Here is a 24,359-nt window from a genome sequence, read left to right on the forward strand (position 1 = left end):
GTTATAGTTGAGCCTTGATTGCTGTTGGCACTTCAGTGAGTGGGATTGACTCTCAGGCTGATTGGCTGTGGGGTTTGGCCACGTCTATAGCTGTTGTGCAAGAGGCTTACCCCACTGAGTGGGATTCATTCCAATGGGCTCTGTTGCCTGCTGAGACCACCCTCTGTGCCACTTGTGGGGCTAATTGGGTGGTGCTTTGCTGTGGTCTGAAGCAAACCTCCAAGTATGTTGGCTCTGTAGCCTCCTGAGAGGGGCTCCAGTGCAGGCCCAGGTCAGCCACTGCTTGTAAACGGCTGGAGGCTACTTGGGAGGAGCTACAAAGCAATCTGCAGTTGTTTGCTGCCTGTGCTAAACCTAGAGGCATGTGGGAGAGGCCATGATGCTAACCAAAGTCAGCTGCCACCAGTACCAGGCCTGCAGTAACTCTGCAAAAAGTGAGGACACCTGGAAGCCTGCTTCCACCTGTTGGCTCCCTTAAGGTTCAGCCACTGATAAAGCCTCGTGTGGTACTGGAGTTGGGTGAGGCAGGGTCTCAGGTATTCACTAGAGTGGGAGGAATTGTGGTCACCAGGTTAATATAGACTCTGGTTTGGTGCCAGTGCTGAGCCTGGAGTGACTCAGCAAAAGTCTCAGAGCACACTGAGGCCAGTCGCCACCTTCCTGGAGTCTGCCAGACTCCAATAAGAAACAGTGCAACTTGGGAGGGGCTGGCTGCTTGTGGAAAACTACCTCCGGCGGTGCGAGAGCAGGGTCGGGCAGCGTTTCCACTGAGTCAGCAGGTGAAGCAGTGGCACTCACCAGATCATTGATTCAGATTTGGCCAGAGGGAGGCAGACTCAACACAGCAAAGATGGCGCCTGCCTGCCAGCTGCATGGGAGGAGGCCTCCTCACCAGGAAAATGCCAACTGTCCTCCAGTCCTCCCGGTGAAGCCACACACCTGAGTCTGCCTTACTCTGTATGTCTCCGAGGCCCCTCCCAGTCACCGTTCCTGCGCTGGAACTCAAGGTGAGTGTCTGCGAGGGAGCGAATGAGTCTGTGTGCGGGCTGTTTAAGTGGATGTGTTGGTTTCCTGCAGCTTTTGGTCCCACCCAAACAGTCAGAATCCCCTGTTTTTCACAGCCAGATGTTGTGGGGGCTCCTTTTCCAGCACCAGTACACTGGGCTGGGGAGCCTGGTGTGGACGCCTGGGGTCCCTCTCTCTTCCGGGGGGAACCGCCGCAGCTGAGGTATCCCTCCTGATTCTCAACTGCCACAGGGAGGTTTGGAGCCCGTTCTGCATCTCCACCTCTCCAACCGGTCTTGACATGGCTTCTTCTCTATATTTTTAGTTATAAGATTTCTGTTTGGCTAGACTTCATCTCAGATGGTTCACCAGGTTGCTTGTTCTATAATTTAGTTGTAATTTTAATGTATTCACGGAAGTATGCAGGCACAGTGTTTATCTGCTCCGCCATCTTGGATAGCCTTCATTGGAGTTCTTGAACAACTCTTTCATTAGGCCAAGTGCCAAAAAACACAGTTTTTGCCATAGATAGAGTTTCCATGAGCCATTGGTGTTTTTGTAAAGTTTGCTTCCTGAAGGTCAGGGGTAGGCAGATTGGGGCCTGAGGGCCAAATCCTGTGCATGGCTGGTTTTTATATGCCCCCCCTTGCTAAGTGTGGTTTGTACATGTTTAAAGGGGTGTAAAAAATGTGTGCTAGAGACCATATGTAGCCACCAAGTCTAAATATTTCCTAACTTTCCCTTTACAGAAAGTTTTCTGAGTATAATCTAGGATGACCTAGATTCCTTACACATACTCTAACAGCTACTACTTCAAAATACACACAAAAGTACACTGTCCCTCCTAATCCTAATTCTCCAAAAAGGGCATCAGGATAAAAAGAAAAGTTCTTATTTTGAGGCCAAGTTCCACTTTAGTATGACAGTTGAACTGCCGTCTAGAGAGGGGAGACTATTAAAGTTATAGAAACTGTTTTCTATTTTCTGTGATAGAAATGAATTAGATTATCTTTCACGATACCCTGAAACGGCATGATTATGATTGGAGAATGCATATGTAAATTTCTGTACTTTATATTCAAAGATAATACTGGGAAAATGGGAATCCTAATGTGAATAAAATGACCTGACACATGTTTTTCAAAAGGCATATAGGACTCTGAAGAACACATTGAACTAAATATTGATACATCACCTTTAGATTAATAAAAAATAAAACCAGTCATATGGAAATAACTTCTATACCTAGAGCTGACCCATCCCCTCGCCAAGTAATACAATGTAATCATCTGTGTGTTCACTTACCCTGAAACCTAGAATTCTCTTCCTTTACTCCCACTGTATACGTCAGAGTAACCTCATCATCCTCATTGCTGGACTCCTTATCTTGTTCTGTGGTTTCAGTTACTTTCCTGGAGAGATTGACAGCCTCTCTGTCATCACTCTCCTCACAACCTTCAGAGTCATTTTTAGATGAGGTGTCCATGGTTCCTAAGAGAAAAGCAAAAACATCAGCTTTTTCTCAGTAAAATCTATTAATTAAGTTATAATTCACTGTTTTAATGAAGGTCAGATAAACGTGGGAGGCAAGTTTACTGCAAAGGGAAAAGAAAAACAGCAATTTAAAATTCCTTTTAAAATGGTCATACGTAACAAGTTTTGGAGATATTTTAAACTTTCACTTCTAAAAAAACTTTTTAAAATTGCAGGTGTACAATATGATTTGATATTTGTATGTACTGTAAAATGACCACTACGTTAAGTCTGGTTAACATCTATTAGCATATACAATTACAAAATTGTTTTTCTTGTGATGAGAACTTTTAAGGTGTTAAAAAACATTTTTTTTTTTTTTACACTTCTGAAAACTTACATCTCATTCTGTTAATCTGTAAAGGGGAAAATGAAATAAAGCTCTTCTGTGAATTGCAGGGAAGTGGAATTTATAAAGTTCTTGAAAGCAGAGGACTTATTTTTTTCCTTATGCTAATTAACTAAGTGAGTTGTAAAGACATGATCTCAATTCCTGTTCTTTAGTGTAGGAGCTATCCAGTGAACCGTTTCTGACGATGCTCTTTCAGGTCTGACTGTGTTATGTGACAGGTACAATGAGAGCACCTAGGCTTTATAGGCAGACCTGATTTAAATCCTGGTTCTGCCACTAACAGATATGTGTCTTCAGTGAGTGACTGAACATTTCCGAACCTCGGTATTCTCTGGCTGTTAAATGGAGATATTAATATTTTCCTTACAGAGCAATCATGAAGTTTACCATTAAAACATGTTAAAGCAGCTGACATAAAATAAGCATTTAATACAAAGGAAGACTTCACTGTATTATTTCTTCAATGGATACACTAGAATAGACATGTAATATAAACTTAAACACATGGTATGATACCTGGTAATTAGGGGATGAATTTGATGGGAAAATGCTATCCCTATAAAACTCAAAATGTCTTCAAAAGTATAGTATTTAAGAAAAGAGAGCAGGTAAGTTTGGTGACTTTTTTTATGTTTGAATAGTCACGTCTCTGTATGTCCTTCTTTAATGTTCTTTTCTTCCCCTTGTTTAAGCCATTTACAAAGTAAATATATAAACATAAACATCGCATCAGGAGTAGAATTTATACTCTTCCCAGGAAATAATATATTTTTTGAAAAGTATCTTCTTAGTTTATTTGCATTCATCAAATTTTTTCAAGATGATAATGTTATGATAAATTATGATAATAAACCTTTTGGCATCAAGTTTTTTGTTCCTTCCTCAGTATTAAAACAAAAAAATTATTACTTACCATGCTTCATTCCAGCATTAGATTTAGTGGTTCCAGGATGGAAGGTAATTCCACTATATGCAGGAAATCCATAGTGGGGGAAGCCATATCCTGAAATAGAAAGTAAAAGAAAGGAACCCTCATTATGTTTTTTTTGTTGTTGTTGTTTTTTTGACAAAGACTCAACAAACTTAAGTGAGCCACGCTTTGGTGTGGGAAGGCAGTATGGCTGATATGGTGCTTCTGTTGACAGTAACATGCATCATGGAGGTTCATGGATGATTACAATTCTACTCTGGCAAAGTTTACTGAGGCAGTGCCCAGGCTTGGGGCAGCATAGGGGAGTCCATTCTGGACAAAATTTCCCGCATCATGGAGAGGAAAGGCTAACAGAGAATGGTCACCACCCAAACTCAGACTTGCTGACACAGAAGACAGGAAAATAACCTCTGGAGATAAAAACTGAACCAAACAAAGTACAAAAAGACATAGTGACTTCTCAGTGGAAACATGGCCACCACTGCTCATTCCCACACATTTTTGGCAGAGGCATAGATTGGTAAAACTCTTTGGGAAAGTAGCTGGTATTAGATGATATATTCTGACATAATTTTACTTCAGAGAATCTAATTAAAAAATTATCTGGAATAAAAGAAAAGCAATGTGGTAGAAGAGTTCAGTATAGTATTTTATATAAAAATCAGGAAACAACAGTCAAGCAAGTTACATTATGGTCTGTTTGCTTTATGAAATGTTGAGTCGTTAAAATGATACTTAAAAAATTATATTACCAAGAGGAAATGCTTATGGTAACCCGTTAGAAAAACAGCATAATGATTCTCTATACACAATCAGGATGCGATAATATTACATTGGTGCAAAAGTAACTTCAGTTTAAAATGTTAAAAATAATTACAAAAACCACAATTACTTTTGCACCAACCTAATAATAAATAGCTAATACAAGTAAATGGATTAAAATAATGTGTATAAGGAGGATATGCACAGCTGTACTCGGGAAAATGCATAAATGTATATTATAATGTATTCATGAAAAAAGTTAGAAGTAGTTAACCTTCGATGGCAAGATTTTATGTATTTTCAAATTTTCTATAATTTTCAATGTTTCCAAAGAATACCAAGACAACTATGCCAAAAATAAAGAGGGAATATACCAAAATGTTAACTGAGGTATTCTTTGGGTAACTGGCTGTGGGTGACTTTTTCTCCTCTTATAATTTTTAGTATTATCTACATATTGCAAAAAGAACATGGCATTTCTTTGCAAAAAAATTATATTGGTTGGGAAGTTGTAGTTTAACATATCCTACTCAATAATGTCATAGCCCCTCTACCCACAGACAAGCTGGGAAATCTAGAAAAAGAAAATGTGTCCGTCTCTGATGTGAAAAAGCTTTAGAAAGAATAGACCTGCTTCGTACCTGGACCGGTGCTTCCAGCACCCCCTCCTCCACCGCCACTGCCATACATGCCTCCGCCTCCAGCCCCGGCACCACCACCACCACCGAAACTATCCGAGAAATTGGGCATGAGCTTCTGCCGCTTCCTCTGCACTTCCTCTTTATCTGTCGTTAAAGGAAGAGAAACCAGAGGAGAAAAGATTGATTCAGTTGCACTGCTAGTCACAGAAAGGATATTGATTCTAATAGTATTTTTAAACATCTTAAAGGGAAACAGAAAGTACCCAAGGAGGAAGAGATGCCAAATTTCAAGAAGCATTATATTTATTCCAGTGATACGAAGACTGAGAATCAGCCTCAGAGAGACCACAGAACAGTACACACCCAAATCCTCTCTGCAACAGTTTCTTGAGTCCCCATGCATTCAAATTAGGGAGAGATTAGATTGTCCATCAAAGATTAAGATATTGAATAAGAAAAATATTATTGAGCATTTTCACTTGGTCATACAAAACAACTACTGCTAACATTTATTATGTAACATTTATTATCTCCCATGAGCTAAGTCATAGGAATAGAGACGTATGACATAAGGTCTTTGCTGTCAAGAACCTTCCAATGTAATTTTAAAGTGTGGTGGAAAGCCTCAGAGAGACAGCACTATAAAGCTACCTATATATGTTGAATGCATGGTGCAAACCAGTTACTCCAGGAGTTTAAGGAAGGACTTCTAGGACGTCCCTGTGGGCTGGAAATTTCAGGAAAAGCTTCCCTAAATCAACTTTATATCAGGAAAGGGCAAGTGGAGGATGTTTTTTGAAAGGGATACAGAGGGCAAGTAATGAAGGAAAGAATGTGCACTGTGTGCTTATGAGAACAGCAGTGGATCAGTGTAGCTGATGTGAAAGTTTAGTATGAGGAATTCTTGAGAAACAGGGCTGATTGAGACCATATTGTGCAGCACGTGAACTATGAACTGAAGGGATTTAGCTCACAGGCAAGAGAGCCAACAAATGGTTTTGAACTAGAGAATGATGTGCCGTGGTAGTATTTTAGGAAGATTCACCTGTCACTAGTACACAGGACAAAATAGAGTCAAAGCGAGAGGCAGAGACAATGAAGACATAAGGTGATGGAGGCTGTTCCTTGGTGGTCCCACGACAATAAAAATGGGTGGACCCCAGAAATACAGTAAAAGAGGGATCTGTAGCTGTTGGGGTGACTGATGGGCTATGGAAGGCTAAAGGTCTAAAACCACTACTTGACTAAACTGCAGTGATGCTGAGAGTTTTGACTGTCCAGGTCGAGATGTTCTTTAGACTTTCTTCCCTCATTCCTCATGTGGTTGCTCTGTTTTTCTTTAGCTTCTCACTGCCTGTGTTTCTCACCAGTCCCACCGCCCCTCTGAGTTCTGGCACTGCCTTTGTGGTCTATTGTTATGTTCTTGTTTCTTCTTTCTGTTTCCTTTTCTCTTCTCTGATTTTCCTGCTATATATTTTTTCTCCTTCCCTCTTTTGGGCTGAAGGAGTGGAAAAAAGTTTTGTTTTTTGTTGAATAACAAAATTAAATTGAATAAAATTAAATAACAAATTAAATTGAATAAACAGTCAGTGTGGTATCCTTTTTTGTAATAAGCAGCCTAATACTTAATGATTGTTCTATTTCTGAATCTTCAATTTCAGTTTTGGCTGTTGTCTGTGTTCGGAAATATCTTCACTTATTTCTAATTCTGCGGTTGTTTCTGTCATCTCAGGGCTAGAGAGAATGCTGTTGTTTACTGATTATCTCCCGATCATCTGAGTGAAGTTGAAAGATGAAGCAGGGGAAAGTAGGGTAGCAAAGTGCATTTAGAAAATAATGGTTTAAAAACTGATGTTGTCCAGACTTGTTAGGGAGAAAGAAAGCCAACATGGGTCACCTTTGAGGAAACTGTGCTTCCACTAGAAAGAGGTGACCTCAAAGTGGAGAAACTTTAACAATTTCCTTATGAAAGGTTTTGGACAGATTTATAAATTTTTTCCATCAGTTATACCAACTTGGTTGGTCAGGTCAGTTATTTAATGAGCAGCTACTATGAGACATATACTGTTCTAGAGCAATAAACATGAAAGACCAAATCTGTGACCTAAAGAATATTCTTATGGGAGGTAGGAAGAAGACAACAGACACAAATTAGTAGAGAAGACAGCTTTACATATTGATAAAAACAATGAAGAGTATAAAATTAGGTAATAAGATAGGGAGAGACTGGAGGGGCTAGGAGCAATGGAAGATGTGCTCAATGACTTCTGAGTTGTATACAATGATTCCTTGGGGTTGTATAGTTTGGATCATTTTCATATACTTACTCTCATGTTAAATGGTCTGCTACTTTTCTGACCAATCACATGCCTGGTGTCATTGTTTCTCCTTGGGATTATTTCACTTTTGGATTTTATAATTCAAAAGGTTTATAGACTAAGGTAATTTGTTATCTTCAATAAAATAGTTCTAATCTCACAATGACTTAATCACAATATATACTGGCCCTTCTTTCTGTGGAGCTCAACTGCTAGCCCTTATTTTTCCAGATGGTTCTTCTTTTATTATTTATGTTACATCCAGCTTTTAGTCAATGATAGCCTGGAAGGGAAGTACTTGAAGCATTTAGGTGGGATTCTTAACTGTCAGGAGCTCCCCTTCTCTATCCCCAGAACAGATGGCTCCTACCATAGTGTAGCAATGAAAGTAACAGTCTGAACGTGTCCCTCCTGTATCATCCTATCTGGGTGCACATATACCACTGGGGAAGGCAGACATGCCGCCTACAGACCAAGCTCAGCTTTGAACGTTTCTAAGCTCATACATATCTGGGTTTCCTTTTTAAAACATGATTCTCTGTGTTAGAAAAATTGACATTATTTTGAAGACATATTTTAGGACAAGAAGTCTATTTTTTTCCTCATAAAGTTCAAAAATTTTGCCATGCTTCTCTTCTGTGTCTACTTTTAAAGAAAAGTGTTTAATCTAAAGCAGTGATTTTCAAATTGTATGCAGACTAAAGCATTCAGAAGACCTCAGGCAGCTCCTGGCTGGGGAAGTGAAGAGAGGTGAGCGAGCTTCTGGGAAAGTCTAAGTGGGCAGAGCTGTCCACCTCTGTTTTAACCAGAGCCCATCAGGTTTACATACTGAGATTTTGCATGAAATTTCATGTGGAGGGAAAAGAAAGGCTCCTCTGCTGACAATGTTTTCAAACCACCAGTCACGGAATGCACTATAAATCTGACTCATCAGTGGAGAGGTCACAACCTCAGAAAAGAAACAAGAACTCACAGAAGCACCTTCTAAATGCTCCTGCCACCGCATGAATTCTAGGAAAAGAAAGTCCTCTTCAAAATCATCCATCACATGTTGCTATCACAGGACCCAATACATGTGTGGACCGTTGCTGCAGCACCTTTGTGGTTTCCAACCTCAGCCAGGACCTGGGTGCCCCGTGACGGTCATTTATTGACCTCACTCGCTAGGCCCACTTCCCTCTCGCTCTGGGTTTCTAATTCTGTTTGTGCCATGGCCCACTTTGTAGTCTGCTTAAGTCTATGGTCCCTTCTTAGAATCACAGTTTCCAATATGTAAAATACAAAATAGGATTACAAAAAAGCTACTTACATTTAAGTACATTTCTATCCATGGAGCCCTTGGGCGTCAGTGGACACCAGGTGAAGAAGTACTTTTGGACAATTATTCAGTCTGGGGGACTTTTACACTCATTCTGAGAGGATTCTCAATGCTGAATTTCCCACCCTGCCCTCTCTGGAGTTTCAATTCTGCCTTTTGACTGGCCTGTTAGGAATGTGCCACAGGAACCTAAAATGCAACATGTTTAAACTGAACTTCCTCTCTTCCCACCTAAATCTACTTTTGCTCTCTTGATTCTTTTACCAATTCAACCACATCCCAACCTTCCTAGGCTGGGATGCCTACAACCACCTACAACTCCTGAATTTTTCCCTCACCTCCTACCTTAGCCAACATGTGGGTCGTCCTGACACCATCATTGAATCCACCTTCTCCTCTCATTCCTTGCACTAATACCTTTAATAGTCTCACTGTTTCTCACTTGGATTCTTGCATTTATCTTCTGACTCATTGTCTGCTGCCCAGATAATCTCCTCAGTGTCTATATAAGAAGTCAGAGCCATCAATCCAAATTCAAACAGGCCTGGTCATTCCCCTTTCCAGAATCAAGGCAAAATTCTTTAGCTGCCAATCATAGATAGCACTTGAGCCTGGCCCTGGCCTTCCTCCCCTGCTTGGCCTAGGAGTCCATCTCAGAGCTCATAACACTTTTCTATGAACAAATACAAATTGTTTTAGCTCCTCAAGTTTCTAAAGCCTAGGAGACCCTTTCCTTTTTCCTTTCACATCCAACTACTGAAATATATTGCCAATTTTAAGGACCTTAAAGAAGCCTTCTTCTTGGTGGCTTTAGAAGCAAGGGCTCTCTTTCCTCAGCATTCTCCTCGTATGTGTTTGTGGATGCTTCACTTTTGGAAATAATCAAAATAACTAATTAGCTTTATAACTACTTAAGGAGACTATTATCTCCTCTTCTTTGTGTGTCTCTTGTGAGAAAAAGAATGGTGCTTTATTCATTTTTATAGTTCTGTACTGCATCGGGGCTGAGTCTTTTTCCACCCGTCAGAGGTCCACTGGTGGAGTGGCTGACTCTCCTACATAGTGAGTCTTATCTTTTCATCTCAAATGCCTGAACCCTGAGTTACTGAATAAATGATAGAATTTCAAATTCAAAGACAAATTCTCAAATGTCTAAATCTCATATAAGCTTGGTGGAAATAACAGTTTTTTAAGACTGCACTTAATTCCACGACCCCAAAATAGTATATTACTTCTCTCTTCTCTAAAAATAAGTACCATGCTGGGTCATAAGGTAGTTCTATTTTTAATTTTTTGAGGAACCTCCATGCTGTTTTCCATAGTGGCTGCACCAATTTGCAATTCCATCAACAATGCACAAGGGTTCCCTTTTCTCCACACCAACGCCAACACTTGTTTGCTGATTTATTGACAATGGCCATTCTGATGGGTGTGAGGTGATATCTCACTGTGGTTTTTATTTGCATTTCTTTGATGATTTGTGAGGTTGAGAATCTTTCCATATGCCTATTGACCATCTGTATGTTCTCTTTGGAGAAATGTCTATTCAGGTCCTCTGCCCATTTTTTAATTGGATTGTTTTTTTGGTGTTGAATTGTAAGAGATTTTATAAATTTTGGATATTAACTCATCAGATGCATCATTGGCAAATATCTTCTCTCATTCAGTAGGATGGCTTTTCATTTTGTTGATGGTTTTCTTTGTTGTGAAAAAATGTTTTAGTTTGATGTAGTCCATTTATTTATTTTTTTCTTTTGTTTCCCTTGCCCGAGGAGATGTATAAGTAAAAATATTACTAAAGGTAATGTCTGAGAGTTTACTTCCTATATTTTATTCCAGGAATTTTATGGTTTAGGGTCTTACATTTAAGTCTTTAATTTATTTTGAGTTTATTGTTTTATATGGTGTAAGAAAGTGGTCGAGTTTCTTTCTTTCTTTTTTTTTTTCATATATCTGTCGAGTTTTCCCAGCACCATTTATTGAATAGACTGTCTTTATCCCAGTGTATATTCTTGCTTCTTTTGTTATAGAGTAAATGACCATATTGGCATGGATTTATTTCTGGGTTCCCTATTCTGTTCCATTGACCTATGTGTCTGTTTTTATGCCAATACCATGCTGTTTTAATTACTATGTCGTCATGGTACAATTTGATATCAGGTAGCATGATACCTCCATCTTTTTTCTCCTTTCTCAGGATTCCATAGCTATCTGGGGTCTTTCATAGTTCCATACCAATTTTAGGATTATTTGTTCCAGTTCTGGGAATAATGTCATTGGTACATTGATAGGGATTGCACTGACTATATAGATTGCCCTAAGTAGTATGGACATTTTAACTATATTAATTCTTCCTATCCATGAGCATGGTATATATTTCCATTCATTTATATCTTCTTTAATTTCTCTCTTCAGTGTCTTATAATTTTCTGAGTACAGGTGTTTTACGTCCTTGGTTAAATTTATTCCTAGGTATTTTTTTTTGATGCAATTGTAAATGGGACTGTTTTCTTAATTTCTCTTTATGATAGTTTGCTATTGGTGTATAAAAATGCAACTGATTTCTGAATATTAATTTTATATCCTGCTAGCCTATTAAGTTCATTTATCAATTCTAATAGTTTTTTTGTGGAGTCTTTGGGGTTCTCTCTATATATTATGTCATCTGCAAATAATGACAGTTTTACTTTTTCCTTTCCCAGCATATTTGTCCAAAGAAATCTAAAACATAAATTTGAAAAGATATATGCCCCCCTCTTTTTACTGCAGTGCTATTTATAATAGCAAAGATATAGAAACAACCGAAATGTCCATCAATAGATGAATAGATAAAGAAATTGTGGTACATACAATGGAATATTACTCTGCCATAAAAAGAAATCTTACCATTTGCAAAAACATGGATGGACCTAGAAGGTATTATGCTTAGTGAAATATTCAGACTGAGAAAGACAAATATGACCTCACTTAAATGTGAAATCTAAAGAACAAAATAAACGAACAAACAAAACAAACAGACTCATTGATACAGAGAACAAACTGATGGTTGCTAGATGGGAGGGAGGATGGGGGATCAATGAGAAAGGTGAAGGAATTAGGAAGCACAAATTGGTAGTTATGAAATAGTTACGGGGTTGTGAAATACAGTATGGGGAATATAATCAATAATATTGTAAAAACTATGTATAGTGTCAGATGGGTACTAGTCTTATTGGGGGAATCTCTTCATAAATTATATAAATGCCTAACCACTACACTGTACACCTGAACGTAATATAAAATAATATTGAATGTCAACTACAATTAAAAATATATATAGTCATGGGATATAAAGGACAGCATAGGGCATATAGTCAATAGTATTGTAATAGCTATGTACAATGTCAGATGGGATACTTGTTGGGGTTGTCACTTTGTGAGGTGTGCAAATGTCAACTCACTATGTTGTTTTGTACACCTGAAACTAATAATAAAAACATAAATGAAAGCATTGAGAACAACAACAACAACAACAAAAATGAGTACCATGGACCCAGGGGCAAGTTATTAGGAAGCTGTTCAAAGGAGGTGACTAACTGATCTTTTCTAATCAGCAAGTCCTCTTATTGGAACAATGAGCAAGAGTATAAACAGCCAAGTTACCTTTGATTTCAGGGTAGTAGAGAAAAGGCTTTGGTTCACTAGTTTCCAAATCAGATTTCCTCCGAAGTTGGACAAACACAGAGGCTGGTTTTGTAATGTTGATATCTTTATATTTTGGAGTTTTGAAGACGATGGCAAACTGCAGTATACAAAGATCCAAATGTTGGGGTAAGAGTACATTTTTCCCCCCAGCAATGCTACTCATTAAACACATTCTTTATGCCCAATATTTAGACACAGTGTACAAAAAAATACCCTAGAGAAAGTTACAAACTCAGATTTCTATACCCATACATTTTTTATTAAATTGACACTGTGAAACTAAAGCAAGACTATGAGAATATATTGCAAATCTTATTGTTTCATTTGTCTAATATTTTAAATGTCTTCCAGTTGTAAACAATCATGTAAATAAAATACATTGCATATACCTTCTCCTCTTTCCAATCAGTCTTAAAAGTCTCCAAGATGATTATTTATAGCAACATCAGAAAGACTGGATGTGGGAAGAGAGATGAGGAAGGTGGTACTACTATCAGCCTGCAGGCCAAACATTGAGAAAAGAAAACTAAATCCTGCAAGTGAGACATCATCACAGGGTCAGTGTATTTTGAAGTGAGGATGGTGAAGGCTCTAGACATATGCAGGGCATTCTGTAACACTTCTAAGATAGCTTTCTTATTAATTTCTGGTAGTGCTACAATAGTTAGGCATTTTTAAATTGTTTAGTTATATTTTTTGATGATGTAATATATTCATAGCGAACAAGACTTTGTAAAATACAATGGCATACACTGAAACTTCTCCTTGCTACTCCTGTCTCCTATCCAGGCAATTCCTACCATGTACCTGAGGTAAACACAGAGGTAAACACAGAGAAGTTATTGATTTCTTTTGTATTCTTTCAGTTTCTTTATGCATATGCAAACATGAACAGTGAATCTTTTAAATATACACTTTGTTTTATATTCATCCTTAAAAAATGTTTGATGTTGTATCTTTGAGATCTTTACATATTGGTTCATAGAGTACTCATTCTTCTTAATAACTGCATAATATTCCATCACACAGACACACATAATTTATTTAATTGGCCACTTATTGATGGATATTTGGATCGTTTCCATTTTTTTTGTGTGTGAAAATCGTATTCCTTAGTCATTCAGAGTAATCAGTAAGACAAGGATTTAGCATTTTCATCTCTCAGTCACCTGGAAATCTTGATTTATCATGATGACATTAGCCTCAACTAGAAGACTCCTCCTTTCAACATTTTTCATTAGAATACCCTTTCAACTTCCCCAGAATTAAGGCTTCCCCAGAATTACTCCAGTAGAACACTGCTATGGACTGGCTGTGTTCTCCCCAAAATCTGTATGTTGAAGCCCTAACTCCTAGCATAGCTGTATTTGGAGATAAGGCCATTACAGATATAATTAAGGTTAAAAGAGGTCATGACGGCAAAGCCCTGATTGTACACAATTAGTGTTCCTATAAGAAATATCAGGGACCTCACTCTCTCTCCACCATGAGAGGACACAGTGAGAAGGCAGCTATCTTGAAGCTAGGAAGAAAGCTCTCACCAGAAATTTACCCTGTCAGAACTTGATCTTGAACTTTCAGCCTCCAGAACTGTGAGAAAGTAAATTTCTATGGTTAATCCACCCAGCCTGAACATACTAAATACAAACATTTAAAATGTTTCCACCAAAGGACCCGAGGGCTACTGCCTTATGGCTAGGTGATCAGATACCCAAATGAAATGTCTTAGAGCCAAAGGTTTTATAGAGACTTGCCCATAATTCTATAGTAGGTAACTTTTCTGAAAGACCTGCAAGAGTCTTCAGAATAGTATTCATTTATGAAAGTTAAATAAATATTTATGATTTTTCCTTTCTCATATTTGGAAACTACTAAATTTCAACAAGGTAGAAAATGTAAAATCATCATCAACTTACTTGTCTATGAACATCTGTGGGGGAAAAATCTCCAAATCCTTCCCAGATTCCACCATTTTCCTCCTCTTCATAAAATCGAATCTGGATGTCATCTGCAAACAGTCACATTCAGGTATATAATTTCACATAGTGTAATAATATTTATAAACATGCTGAAAAATAAAGTTGGTCCCACATTCTACCAACTTTTTTGAAAGTAATTACTATGAAATAAAACTTTATAATAATTAAAAATTTTCACAAATCACTGAATTTTTTTACTGGCAGTAAAATGGGCCCCAAGTTTCATTTAAAATGACAGAATACTAGATTTACCCATTCAATCAGAGATTTCTCTTAATTAGTCTTTGTCCCACTTCTCCATCCCTAACCAATTCACTCCTGAGAAACACGGAAAATAGTGAGGAATATCAGAATTCCAAAAGGTGGTTCAGCTCAATATAGATTTACACAATAATATTTAACTTACATAAAGTTTACTATATGGCAGACACAGTACTAAGTGATTTATATGTATATATTAACTGATTTAATCCTCACAATAACTTCGTGATGCAGGTGTACTATTAATAGTCTCATTTTGTAGAAGAGAAGCAAGATTGAACAGTAGGAAATGGAGAAGCCAGGATTTGAATATAGACAGTACAGTTTCTGACTTAAACATTCTACTATGCTTCCTCCCTGTAATACTTTATTTATCTTTAGTGAGAAACTGTTAAAAATATTATGTTGGTCAAGTCCCATTAGATTAACTTAGAATGCCTAAATTCCACACTTCAGTAGTCACGGATTCTACTTCTGCAGAAATGTGTCAACATAACTCAGATTGGCTTCTCCCTGGCTATACTTTCCATCTTACAGGAAGCACTGCACTATTCCTTTGCCTTCAGGTAGGACTACCATGGACTTTGTTAGTCAGGTTCTTTAAGCCCAGTACAAGACTTCTTTTAAGAAGCCATTACAATGTAACGGTAATGATTAAGAATCACATTTACAAATAAAGATAACTCAGATTGTGTTTACTCATAGTATGCCCACCCAGGAATCTGGAAATGCATATGACTTGGATAGAATGAGTTAAAAGAAAGCTGATAACAAGATTAGAAGAGAAAGTGTAAACTTTTTTTGGATAAAGATATATACCTTTAGTTTAAAATCTGGTATCTGAACTCATTTTCTTCCGACTTTTTACCTCAGAGTGTATATCCTCAAATGAGAATTTTCCTTTTCATTTAAGCCATAATTCTTTTATTTAGAGGCTATATTTCCAGGTATGCATCTGCTTATTTTGATAATGCTTATCACTTTTATAGTAAGTAGATCTGTGTTATGCTATACTTTCTATCATTTTATTTTAAAAATAAGTGATGTTTGAGAAAATAACATAACCTTCTTCAGCTTTTGCTAACATATCAATCTCATACTATATCCGAGAGAGATTAATGGACAAGAACCTTTTCTGAAAGTAAAAATTATGAGAGGAATATGCTCTGGTAACTTCCCTATAAACCTTAGTCTCTTTCTTTTTCTTAGCTGACATCACAGTATCATGTGAAAGTATTTGGAGCAGTTCTCTCAGTGTTGCAACAAAGCATTGTAAGATAAACACGAGAAACAATTTTATACTATGTAAAACATTAGATGAACAAATAGGTCCTAGAATAAATTAAGCCTGAAACATCACTGGAGGCAAAAATGACAAACTGAGGCTGTCCCACTTCGGGCACATCATGAGAAGGTAGGGTTTTTGGGAAAAGGCAATAATGCTGGGAGAAATGGAAGGCAGCAGAAAAGGAGAAAGACCAAATATGAGATGGGCTGACTCCATAAAAGAATCCACAGGCCTGAGTCTCCAGGAGCTGAGCAGGCTGCTGAGGACAGGACACTGTGGGCATCACTCATTCATAGGGTTGCCAGAAGTTGGAGCCTACTCAGTGGCACATAGCACACACAAAACATTATTTAGTGCGTGCGTGTGTGTGTGTGTTTGTAAGTGTGTGAGAAGCATGGGCTATTACCCATTTATTTTAATTTAACTAAATTTAGATATCAAGGTTTAAAAGGATAAAAACACTGAAATGTCACTGATTACGACCATTTTTAATTTCTCTTTACTTCTGTTGAAAATTTTAAAATGAATTAGTTGGGTGTAAACAAATAACACAGACAAATTTGGAAGAGGTGATATGTGCACATTTTAAAAGGAGTTCTATGGCAGAAAAGGGATATGACTGGGTCTCCTGCTTAAGAAGTGACTCACAGATACACACAGAATATTTCACATCTTGAGATTAGAGCATATGTTTACCTTTCTGAACCTTGTCACAGAGAAGATAAATCTCTTCCCCTCCAGTTACACATCCAGCGGTCCTGTCCATTCTTACAATTTTCAAGTTGGACGCATTGGGGGCTTCTGTCCATAGGAGAAAAACAACAGACGTCATGGTTTATCCTCAGCTTCACAACCCAGTCTCTTATGAGAGATCCTGCCCTTAGCACACATCAATCAGAAGAAAGTTTAAATAGATGCTTTCATGCATATTGTTTTAACAAGGATACAAATAAAACAAAAATGCCTTCTGAAGTCCTCAGAGCACTTCTTGGGCGACGGTCATAATGAAACGGATGAGGCAGAAAGGAGCAATCTTTGTTTCTCCCACTAACACAGTAAGAAATTAATACAGAAAGAGAAAGAGCTCATCTGATGTTCCGGGAAGTATCAAGCCAATGAATTTGTGGGATTTTAATTAGGGCAAGACTTTCACCCCAAACTTATTTCCGTGATACTGATATACCATTTATAAGTGTCCTAGAAATTTAGGAGAAGCAGATTTTAAAAACTATTAATTTTTATTATACAGAAAAGAAAAATGGAGATGTTATATTTCTTTTCCCCAAACTAAATTAGAATTCTATGTGGTTAAGGGGGAAAAGTTTTGTGTGGTAATAGTATAAAGCTTCCTTTTTTTTTTTTCCTCCAACAGCTGCATTTTAAGGTGATCTTTGGTATATGAGTCCATATCATTTTATAACTCTTTCACTTCCCTTCAAATTTGTTTAAATTAGAGAAATCAGTTAGTTGTTGTACTTGGGGCATGGAGTTTTCTACTTAGACCAAACTCTATATACTTTCAATGAGCCTAAGTACTACACTTGCAGGATTTTTGGAAATCTCTGTTAATAAATCCCACACATACCAAACAAGAAGTTTGCATGGTAAATGCTGAAGACCACCGTGAAGCTCTTAAAAATTTGTAGGAACTACAGACTGAAACAGAATCGTGAAGCCATGTACTAATGTATACTGCTCATTCAGTTAACTTGAAGTTCCTATCTTGATAAAGTTACAACATGTGAGAATGAAGGTGGCTAAGAATAACAGTTGTCTTTTATTAACTTCTCTTCAGCGTCCCAACGAAAAAAATGAGATACTTTTCCCATCTAAGTACACCAGCAATATATCCTCAGAGCAAGGAATTCATAAGTAATAAGAGATTTGGCATTGTATGTAAAAGACTAAAATGCACATTAGAGGAAGGAGAACTACATTTATTGAGCACCTCATAGCATTTCACTTTCAGCCTGGACAACTTTTTATATTGGATTTTAGTATTCCCATTTTGTAGATGATAAACATGAGGCTCCAAGTGATAAAGCTACTTACTCCTGGAATCAGAGCTTGTAAGTAACTGCCAGGGCACGCTGCAAGTCTGTTCTTGGCATTATAAGGAGCTGCCTCTCCCATTAGAAGACCAGTACTTACTGCTGTCGTAGATGGCGTCTGATACCACGGGTTCTAGGCGCCTGGTGAAGCTGCCGGTGCTGTCCGGAAGGAAAGCTGTAAACATGAGCCGTACCACGCTGAGGTCCATCTCCTTCGTCTGCTGAAGAGCTGCTTGGCGGATGATCTCCTTTTCCCGATCTAGGACCACACAGCACAGGGCATTCACGCCCAGGGAAAGCGAAAAGCGTGAACAGTTTAGATAGGATGCTTTTACAAAGCCCAAGTAACATGAACGTAAAACAAAAATCTCTTTTGAAATTCTTCATGTTGCTAACAAAATTTTAAAGTTTGTCTCGTTTATGTTACCCAAAATTAAAGGCATCAAAAGAAGACCTGCATTTCCTCTGTATTACAGTAAAAACTGTTCTCTACTTCTCCTTTCTTCTCTCACCAGAGTGCTCCCTTTTCTTCCTACAGTAAGAGTTGAAGGCACGAAGGATGTGATGGAATGGAATGCAGGAAGCCAACTATGCACAGGTTGTGTAGAGAAATAGGAAAATTAAGTATTCAAAAAGCTGTTTCAGCACAGAGACTGTGTTTGTTTGACAGTGCCTCGCACCAGAACTGGCACATAGTAGGTACCCAAAAAGTACTTTTTAAGGAACTGAATGACTCAGTTACATTTGTCTCCTCCCTTCCCTCCTGATGGCGCTTTCATGCTGATGGACATAATGATGGATATAATCATAATTACCTTATATCACAAAAGGTGATAATTCAAGTGATAAGTACTGTCAAAGGGCTAGAGATGAAGAGAGATGGAATTTCAAAGGAGGGGAGAATCCATAGGCTTTGGAGCAGAAAATACATTAGCTCTAAATCTTGAACGGATAGAACTTCAACTTATGAAGAGGGTAAGGGCACTCCAGAAAGAGGGAAGTATAGGAAAAATGTGCCAACGCAAGGAAATGAGAAATCATGGTACTTCTATGGAGTAGTTCAGTTTGACCTGAAGGGGTGTGGGGGGAAATGCAGACTGGGGGGCCAGTTCTTGGGAGGTCTAAAATGCCAGCTTCCAGAATTTGGATTTTGCAGGTAAAGGGCAGACTCTAAGTATTGGTGAGATGTAGGCCTTAGTAAGATCCATCTGGACACAGGGTGTAAACTGCATTAGAAGTGACAGCACAATGCAAATGAAGTGAGGAGTGGAGCACCAGAGCACAGCATAGCTGGACCACTAACGGGAGATGTAACACAGGGAGAAGGTGGAGTCAAAGATGATAAGGCTTAGAGTCTGCATACTTCTTTAGAAAATGGAACACATTTAGTGGAAAAATGATGACTGCTGTTGGATCACCTGAATATGAGCTCATGACAGAGTGGCCAGACAAAAGGAGAACATATGAAAGCAGAAATGGTGCATGTGGTGGGATAAGGTTGAAAGAAAAAACAAAACAAAAACACAAGTAAAGGCAGGAAAACATACAACAAAGTATTTTTATGATAAAGAGAATAGTTTATAATGTTCCCAAAGATTTCAAAGAAAGAAAGATTCCTTGTAAGGTGAGCTGGGGAAGGTATAACAGAGGAGGTGTTTTTGAATTAAGTCTTGAATTATGAATTGGTTTTGACAGGTTGAAAAGGGAAGCATGGGGTATTTTAGGTAGAGAAATACACACACAAAGGTGTAAAGCTGCATCAGGTGTTCAGGGGGCAGTGATGGGGAGAAGGGGTGCAAGGTGGGACTGGAGATGAGCCTAGAAAGGTGACTGGGGCCAGACTGTGATGGCTTTGTATGCCAGGCTATGGAGGTAGAGATTTTATTCTACAGGTAGCAAGATGCTATCAAAAGTACCTGAGCAGGGAAGGACGGGAGCACCCTGGGGTACAGACTGGGAGAAAGAGAAACTTGGGGCATACAGATGAGCACATAGTCTACACACGAGAAAATAAGAGCCTGAGTTCCAAAAGGAGCAAGGCTGGGAGAGAGATGCTCACCTGTGAGCTGCCGGTCTCCTCCACCTTCTGCTTGCAAATAGGCAAGATCAGGATGTACCAAAAGTCCTGGGTTATAGCCTCTTATACATGCCTCTGTCATTCGTGCTTCCAGTGTTTCAAATACTTTTTTCTTTGTCACATGAAGTATACCCAGGTTTGCAAAGCTAGAGAAAACATAACAGCAACAACAATCAAAAGTTAGGCAGTCAATGACTAGAGAGTATGGTTTCACTTGAGCAAAGTGGAGTTAAAAAAAGTCCTCAGTTGCTGGGCCCCACAATATAATCAAACACAACACTATTTCTGCAGTGAAGCATATCAAGTAGACTCACCAAATGGAAAAATATAACTAGTTGCACATCAGAACAGATTGGGTTTTGCCACCAAATGAGTCATGGTAAACTTAGCAAAATCTTTTGGTTTTCAGAGCTTATTAGACTTTCAAATTATGATTAAGGGAGTAGGGTACATATGTATATAACAATAGGAAGTTCTACCTAGACTCATTTTAAAGTGTTTTCTAGGAGAGTTGTACAAAAATTTTGTAATTCCAAATATAGTACTAACTTCTTTTTGAGAATAAGAGGAATATTATATTTTGAAAGATTTTTCTTTTGGATATCTTTGGGTATCTGGATGGGATTTAATGTCTAGATCTTGTTTGGGGGTCCCCTTTCCTGGAATTCTATCTCCTCCTAGGTTATCTATAAGGCTGGAATGATGTATTACTACTAGAATGCGATTTCATTCTACAGGGACTCAGGCCTGAAGGTATACCTGTAATCAAGGATGGAGAACACTTTATCTCATGAAGGCTATATACATATAGAACAAAATACATTAATAAGCTAAATAAAGCTATTTAAGGGATTTTTAAGAAAATATATAAAAATTCTCTAGCCATTTATTTTTAAATAAAGTATAGGAAACGAAGTATATTTAATAAATGTAATACAACAAACAAACAAACAAACCAACAAACAAAAAAGCACTTTACTAAAGAGACTCATTCATTCAACAAATATTTATTTAGCTCCTTATTAGTTCCAGGTTGAGTCCTAGTGCTCTTGTCAGCAACAAAAGAATCCCTGGTTTCACAGAATTTTTATGCTAGTTCAACAGCAGAAAAGAAACAAAGCAATTTTTACAGTACAATTTAAAAGATAATAAGTGTTACCAAGAAAACTAAGGTAGAAATGGGGAATAGTAGAGGTAGAAGAAGGCATGACACTTTAAAATAGACAGAGGCCAGAAAGGGCCTCATTGAAAAGATGACAACTGACAAACACTTGAAGAAAGTGTGAGGAAAGATGTGGATATGTGGAAGAAAAGTATTCACGGCGGAGGAAAAGCAAGTGCAAAGACCCTGAGGAAGGGTCCTGCCTGGTGTTTTCTAAAGACAACAATGGCAAGAAGGCCAAGGTGGCTGGAGGAAAATGAAGAAGAGGTCAGTGGGCACAGATCTGTTAAAGCCTTGTGGACTTTTGTAAGGACTTTTCATTTACTCTAGCTTTTACCTAGAAAGAAAAAAAGACAAGATCAGTAAAGGAAATCTAGAAATATTATGACAACTGGATTGACTGAAACAAAGAATAAGATAATGTGGGAAGACCAGGTAAACTAGGGAAAGAAAACCTAAGAGGTAAAGTCAGAATTAGATGAGCCCTCATACAGCAGCCAACAGACAGAAAGAGACATGTGTCCATACCGTGACTGAAAAAAGTGGGACAGCTGAGACACACACACAGAAGACCATACACTAAGAGAATTTAAGCTCCATGAGGGCAGAGGTCTCCAGTGCACAGAACAGCACTTGACACACGGGTGTCTAATAAGTGTCTGTTGAATCAATGAATGCATAAATTAATACAGCACAGAAAAATATGCAACATGACATACTGATATGGATGGCGGCAGAGGCAATTTTTCAGAAACCACATCTTTTGGCCTTTTAGGCCTTATTCCTATATAGAACATCCACAACTATAGGAAAATGAGGTAAGCTCCTTGGTAATGGCAAGGACAAAGATCTGTGTAGCATTTTACACTATACCATCTATATAGTACTTTTCATGTACATTATTTAATTTAATCCCTGTAAAAAAATGCAACATTCTTATTATTCATTATATGAATAGTAAATTTACTCTGGTAATAGATGAAACAACATAGAAGTCAGTCTTTTGCGTCAGGTAAGGATAGAGTAACAGAGACCAAGAGAACATTAAACAACAAAAAACACACGAAAAAAGTTGTTTTCAGACACTGGAAACAGGCAACACAGGACAGTGATCCTTAAGGAAAGAGAAACACGGTGAATCCTACAATTATACTGTTTTAATGCCTAGTTTCCAGGCTGCAGCACAGGAAAGGGACTCCTAACAGGACCTGGCTATCTGTCTCAGTAGAGGAGACAGAGTTAAAAATGTGAGGAGGCTAAAGAGGCTAGAACTCATAGGCAGAGTACCAGACAGGGAAGAACCACGTGCAGAGAGACACTCAGAGATGCACAGGTGCTCCACCTCTAGTCTTCGGTTGAGTACTATCCAAACATGTATGTGAAGAAATGACCCAAGGCTGGGAAAAGAACTGCCAGAAATAAACAGGCAAAAAATGTTTAGAGAACACACAGGTCTGGAATAGTTTAAGAAATCTTGTAATACATGGATCATCAGGGTAAATGCTTTACTAAGGTATCCAATTAACCCTAGATAAGGCTGCTCTGGTTTCCCTAACAGAACTTAAAAGGAAGTCTAGAAAGGATAAACTCTTCCCAAATTTAACTTCATCCCAATACTCAAAAATATTTAAAGGCATACAAAAAAATCTAGCATGTAACAATCCAAAATTCAAAATGCCTGTCATCCAATCAAAAATTACCAGGCATAAAAAGAGGTAGGAAAATACAACTCATAATGAGGATGAAGCCCAATCAATAGAAATACATACAGAAACGAGACAAAACACAGAATTTGTAGGCAAGTACATTGAAATAGCTATTAACGATATGGTACATATAGTGAGAAAGGTGGAAGGCATCAGTATGTTAAGGAGATACATGGACAATATAAAAAAGACCCCAAACAAACCTGTACAGATCAAAGCTACAATGTCAGAGAAGAAAAATACTAGATAAGATTAAGAACATAATAGAAATGACAGACAAAAAGATTAGTGAACTTGAGGACATGGTAATAGAACTATCCAAAATGAAGCAGTTGAAAAGAAATGTAAAAAGAACAGATCATCAATGAGCTGTGGGACAATTTCAAATGGCCAAATATACATGTGATTGACGTTCCAAAAGAAGAACAAAAAGAGGAATGGACGGGAAAAAATATTTTAAAAAATAATGGCTGACAAGTTTTAAAATTTAAACAGAGATCCAAGAATTTCACTGAACCCTATAGCACATGAAACAGGAAGAAAACTACACTAAAGCCCATTATAATCAAATTGCTTAGACCAGTGAAGAGAAATTCTGAAAAGCTGATGTCGAAAAAGAGACACACTATGTGAAGAGGAACAAAAATAGAATGACGGAAGATTTCTTGTAGAAAAAAGACAAGTCAGAAGACCCTAGAGCAGCATATTTTAAGGACATGAAAGAAAAACACTGTCAACCTAGAATTCTACACATTTCAAAAATATCTTTGAAAAACAAAATATAGAGTTTAAAGACGTACAACAACCAAAAGAATTTATCAGCAGCAGACCTGCAGGACAAGAAAAATTAAAGGAAGGGCTTCAGGCAGAAGAAAATGAAATGAGATCAAAGAAGTCTTGATTATGAAACAAAATGAAGAGCACTGCAAATGGTAAATGTGTGGGTAAATATAAATACATTTTTCTTTATTTAACATTTCTTTAAAAGATAATTGACTGTTTAAAGCAAAGATTAAAAAATATATATTGTGTCATAGTTTACACTGACGTGTTATGTTACCTACATATATTTACATATGTATATATTTATACATATATTTATTTAAACTAATATATTTACATATGTCGATGTAAAATATATGACACAATAGCACAAAGGCTGAGAGAGGGGAAGTTAAAGTATTCCGTTCAAAAGTACAGAACAGGGAATATAGTCAATTATATTGTAATAACTATGTATGGTGTCAGATGGGTACTAGACTTATGGAGTGATCACTTCATAAGTTATATA

At 37.7% G+C, this 24,359-nt stretch overlaps 1 protein-coding gene across 3 annotated transcripts in view; it reads right to left on the reverse strand.

The window, feature by feature from the left end:
- NFKB1 (nuclear factor kappa B subunit 1) overlaps positions 1–24,359 on the reverse strand; it is a 115,096-nt gene that overhangs the window by 21,309 nt on the left and 69,428 nt on the right. For all 3 annotated transcript variants that reach the window (XM_019738929.2, XM_019738928.2, XM_074323026.1), the window contains 8 exons: positions 20,183–20,346; positions 18,224–18,382; positions 16,769–16,873; positions 14,461–14,552; positions 12,503–12,641; positions 5,225–5,368; positions 3,804–3,893; positions 2,311–2,496 (listed from right to left, as the gene is read on the reverse strand). In XM_019738929.2, coding sequence (XP_019594488.1) covers positions 2,311–2,496; positions 3,804–3,893; positions 5,225–5,368; positions 12,503–12,641; positions 14,461–14,552; positions 16,769–16,873; positions 18,224–18,382; positions 20,183–20,346 — 1,079 coding nt within the window. The remainder of the gene's footprint in view (positions 1–2,310; positions 2,497–3,803; positions 3,894–5,224; positions 5,369–12,502; positions 12,642–14,460; positions 14,553–16,768; positions 16,874–18,223; positions 18,383–20,182; positions 20,347–24,359) is intronic.

This window comes from Rhinolophus sinicus, linkage group LG02 (assembly GCF_036562045.2).
Source record: "Rhinolophus sinicus isolate RSC01 linkage group LG02, ASM3656204v1, whole genome shotgun sequence".
Classification (NCBI taxonomy): domain Eukaryota; kingdom Metazoa; phylum Chordata; class Mammalia; order Chiroptera; family Rhinolophidae; genus Rhinolophus; species Rhinolophus sinicus.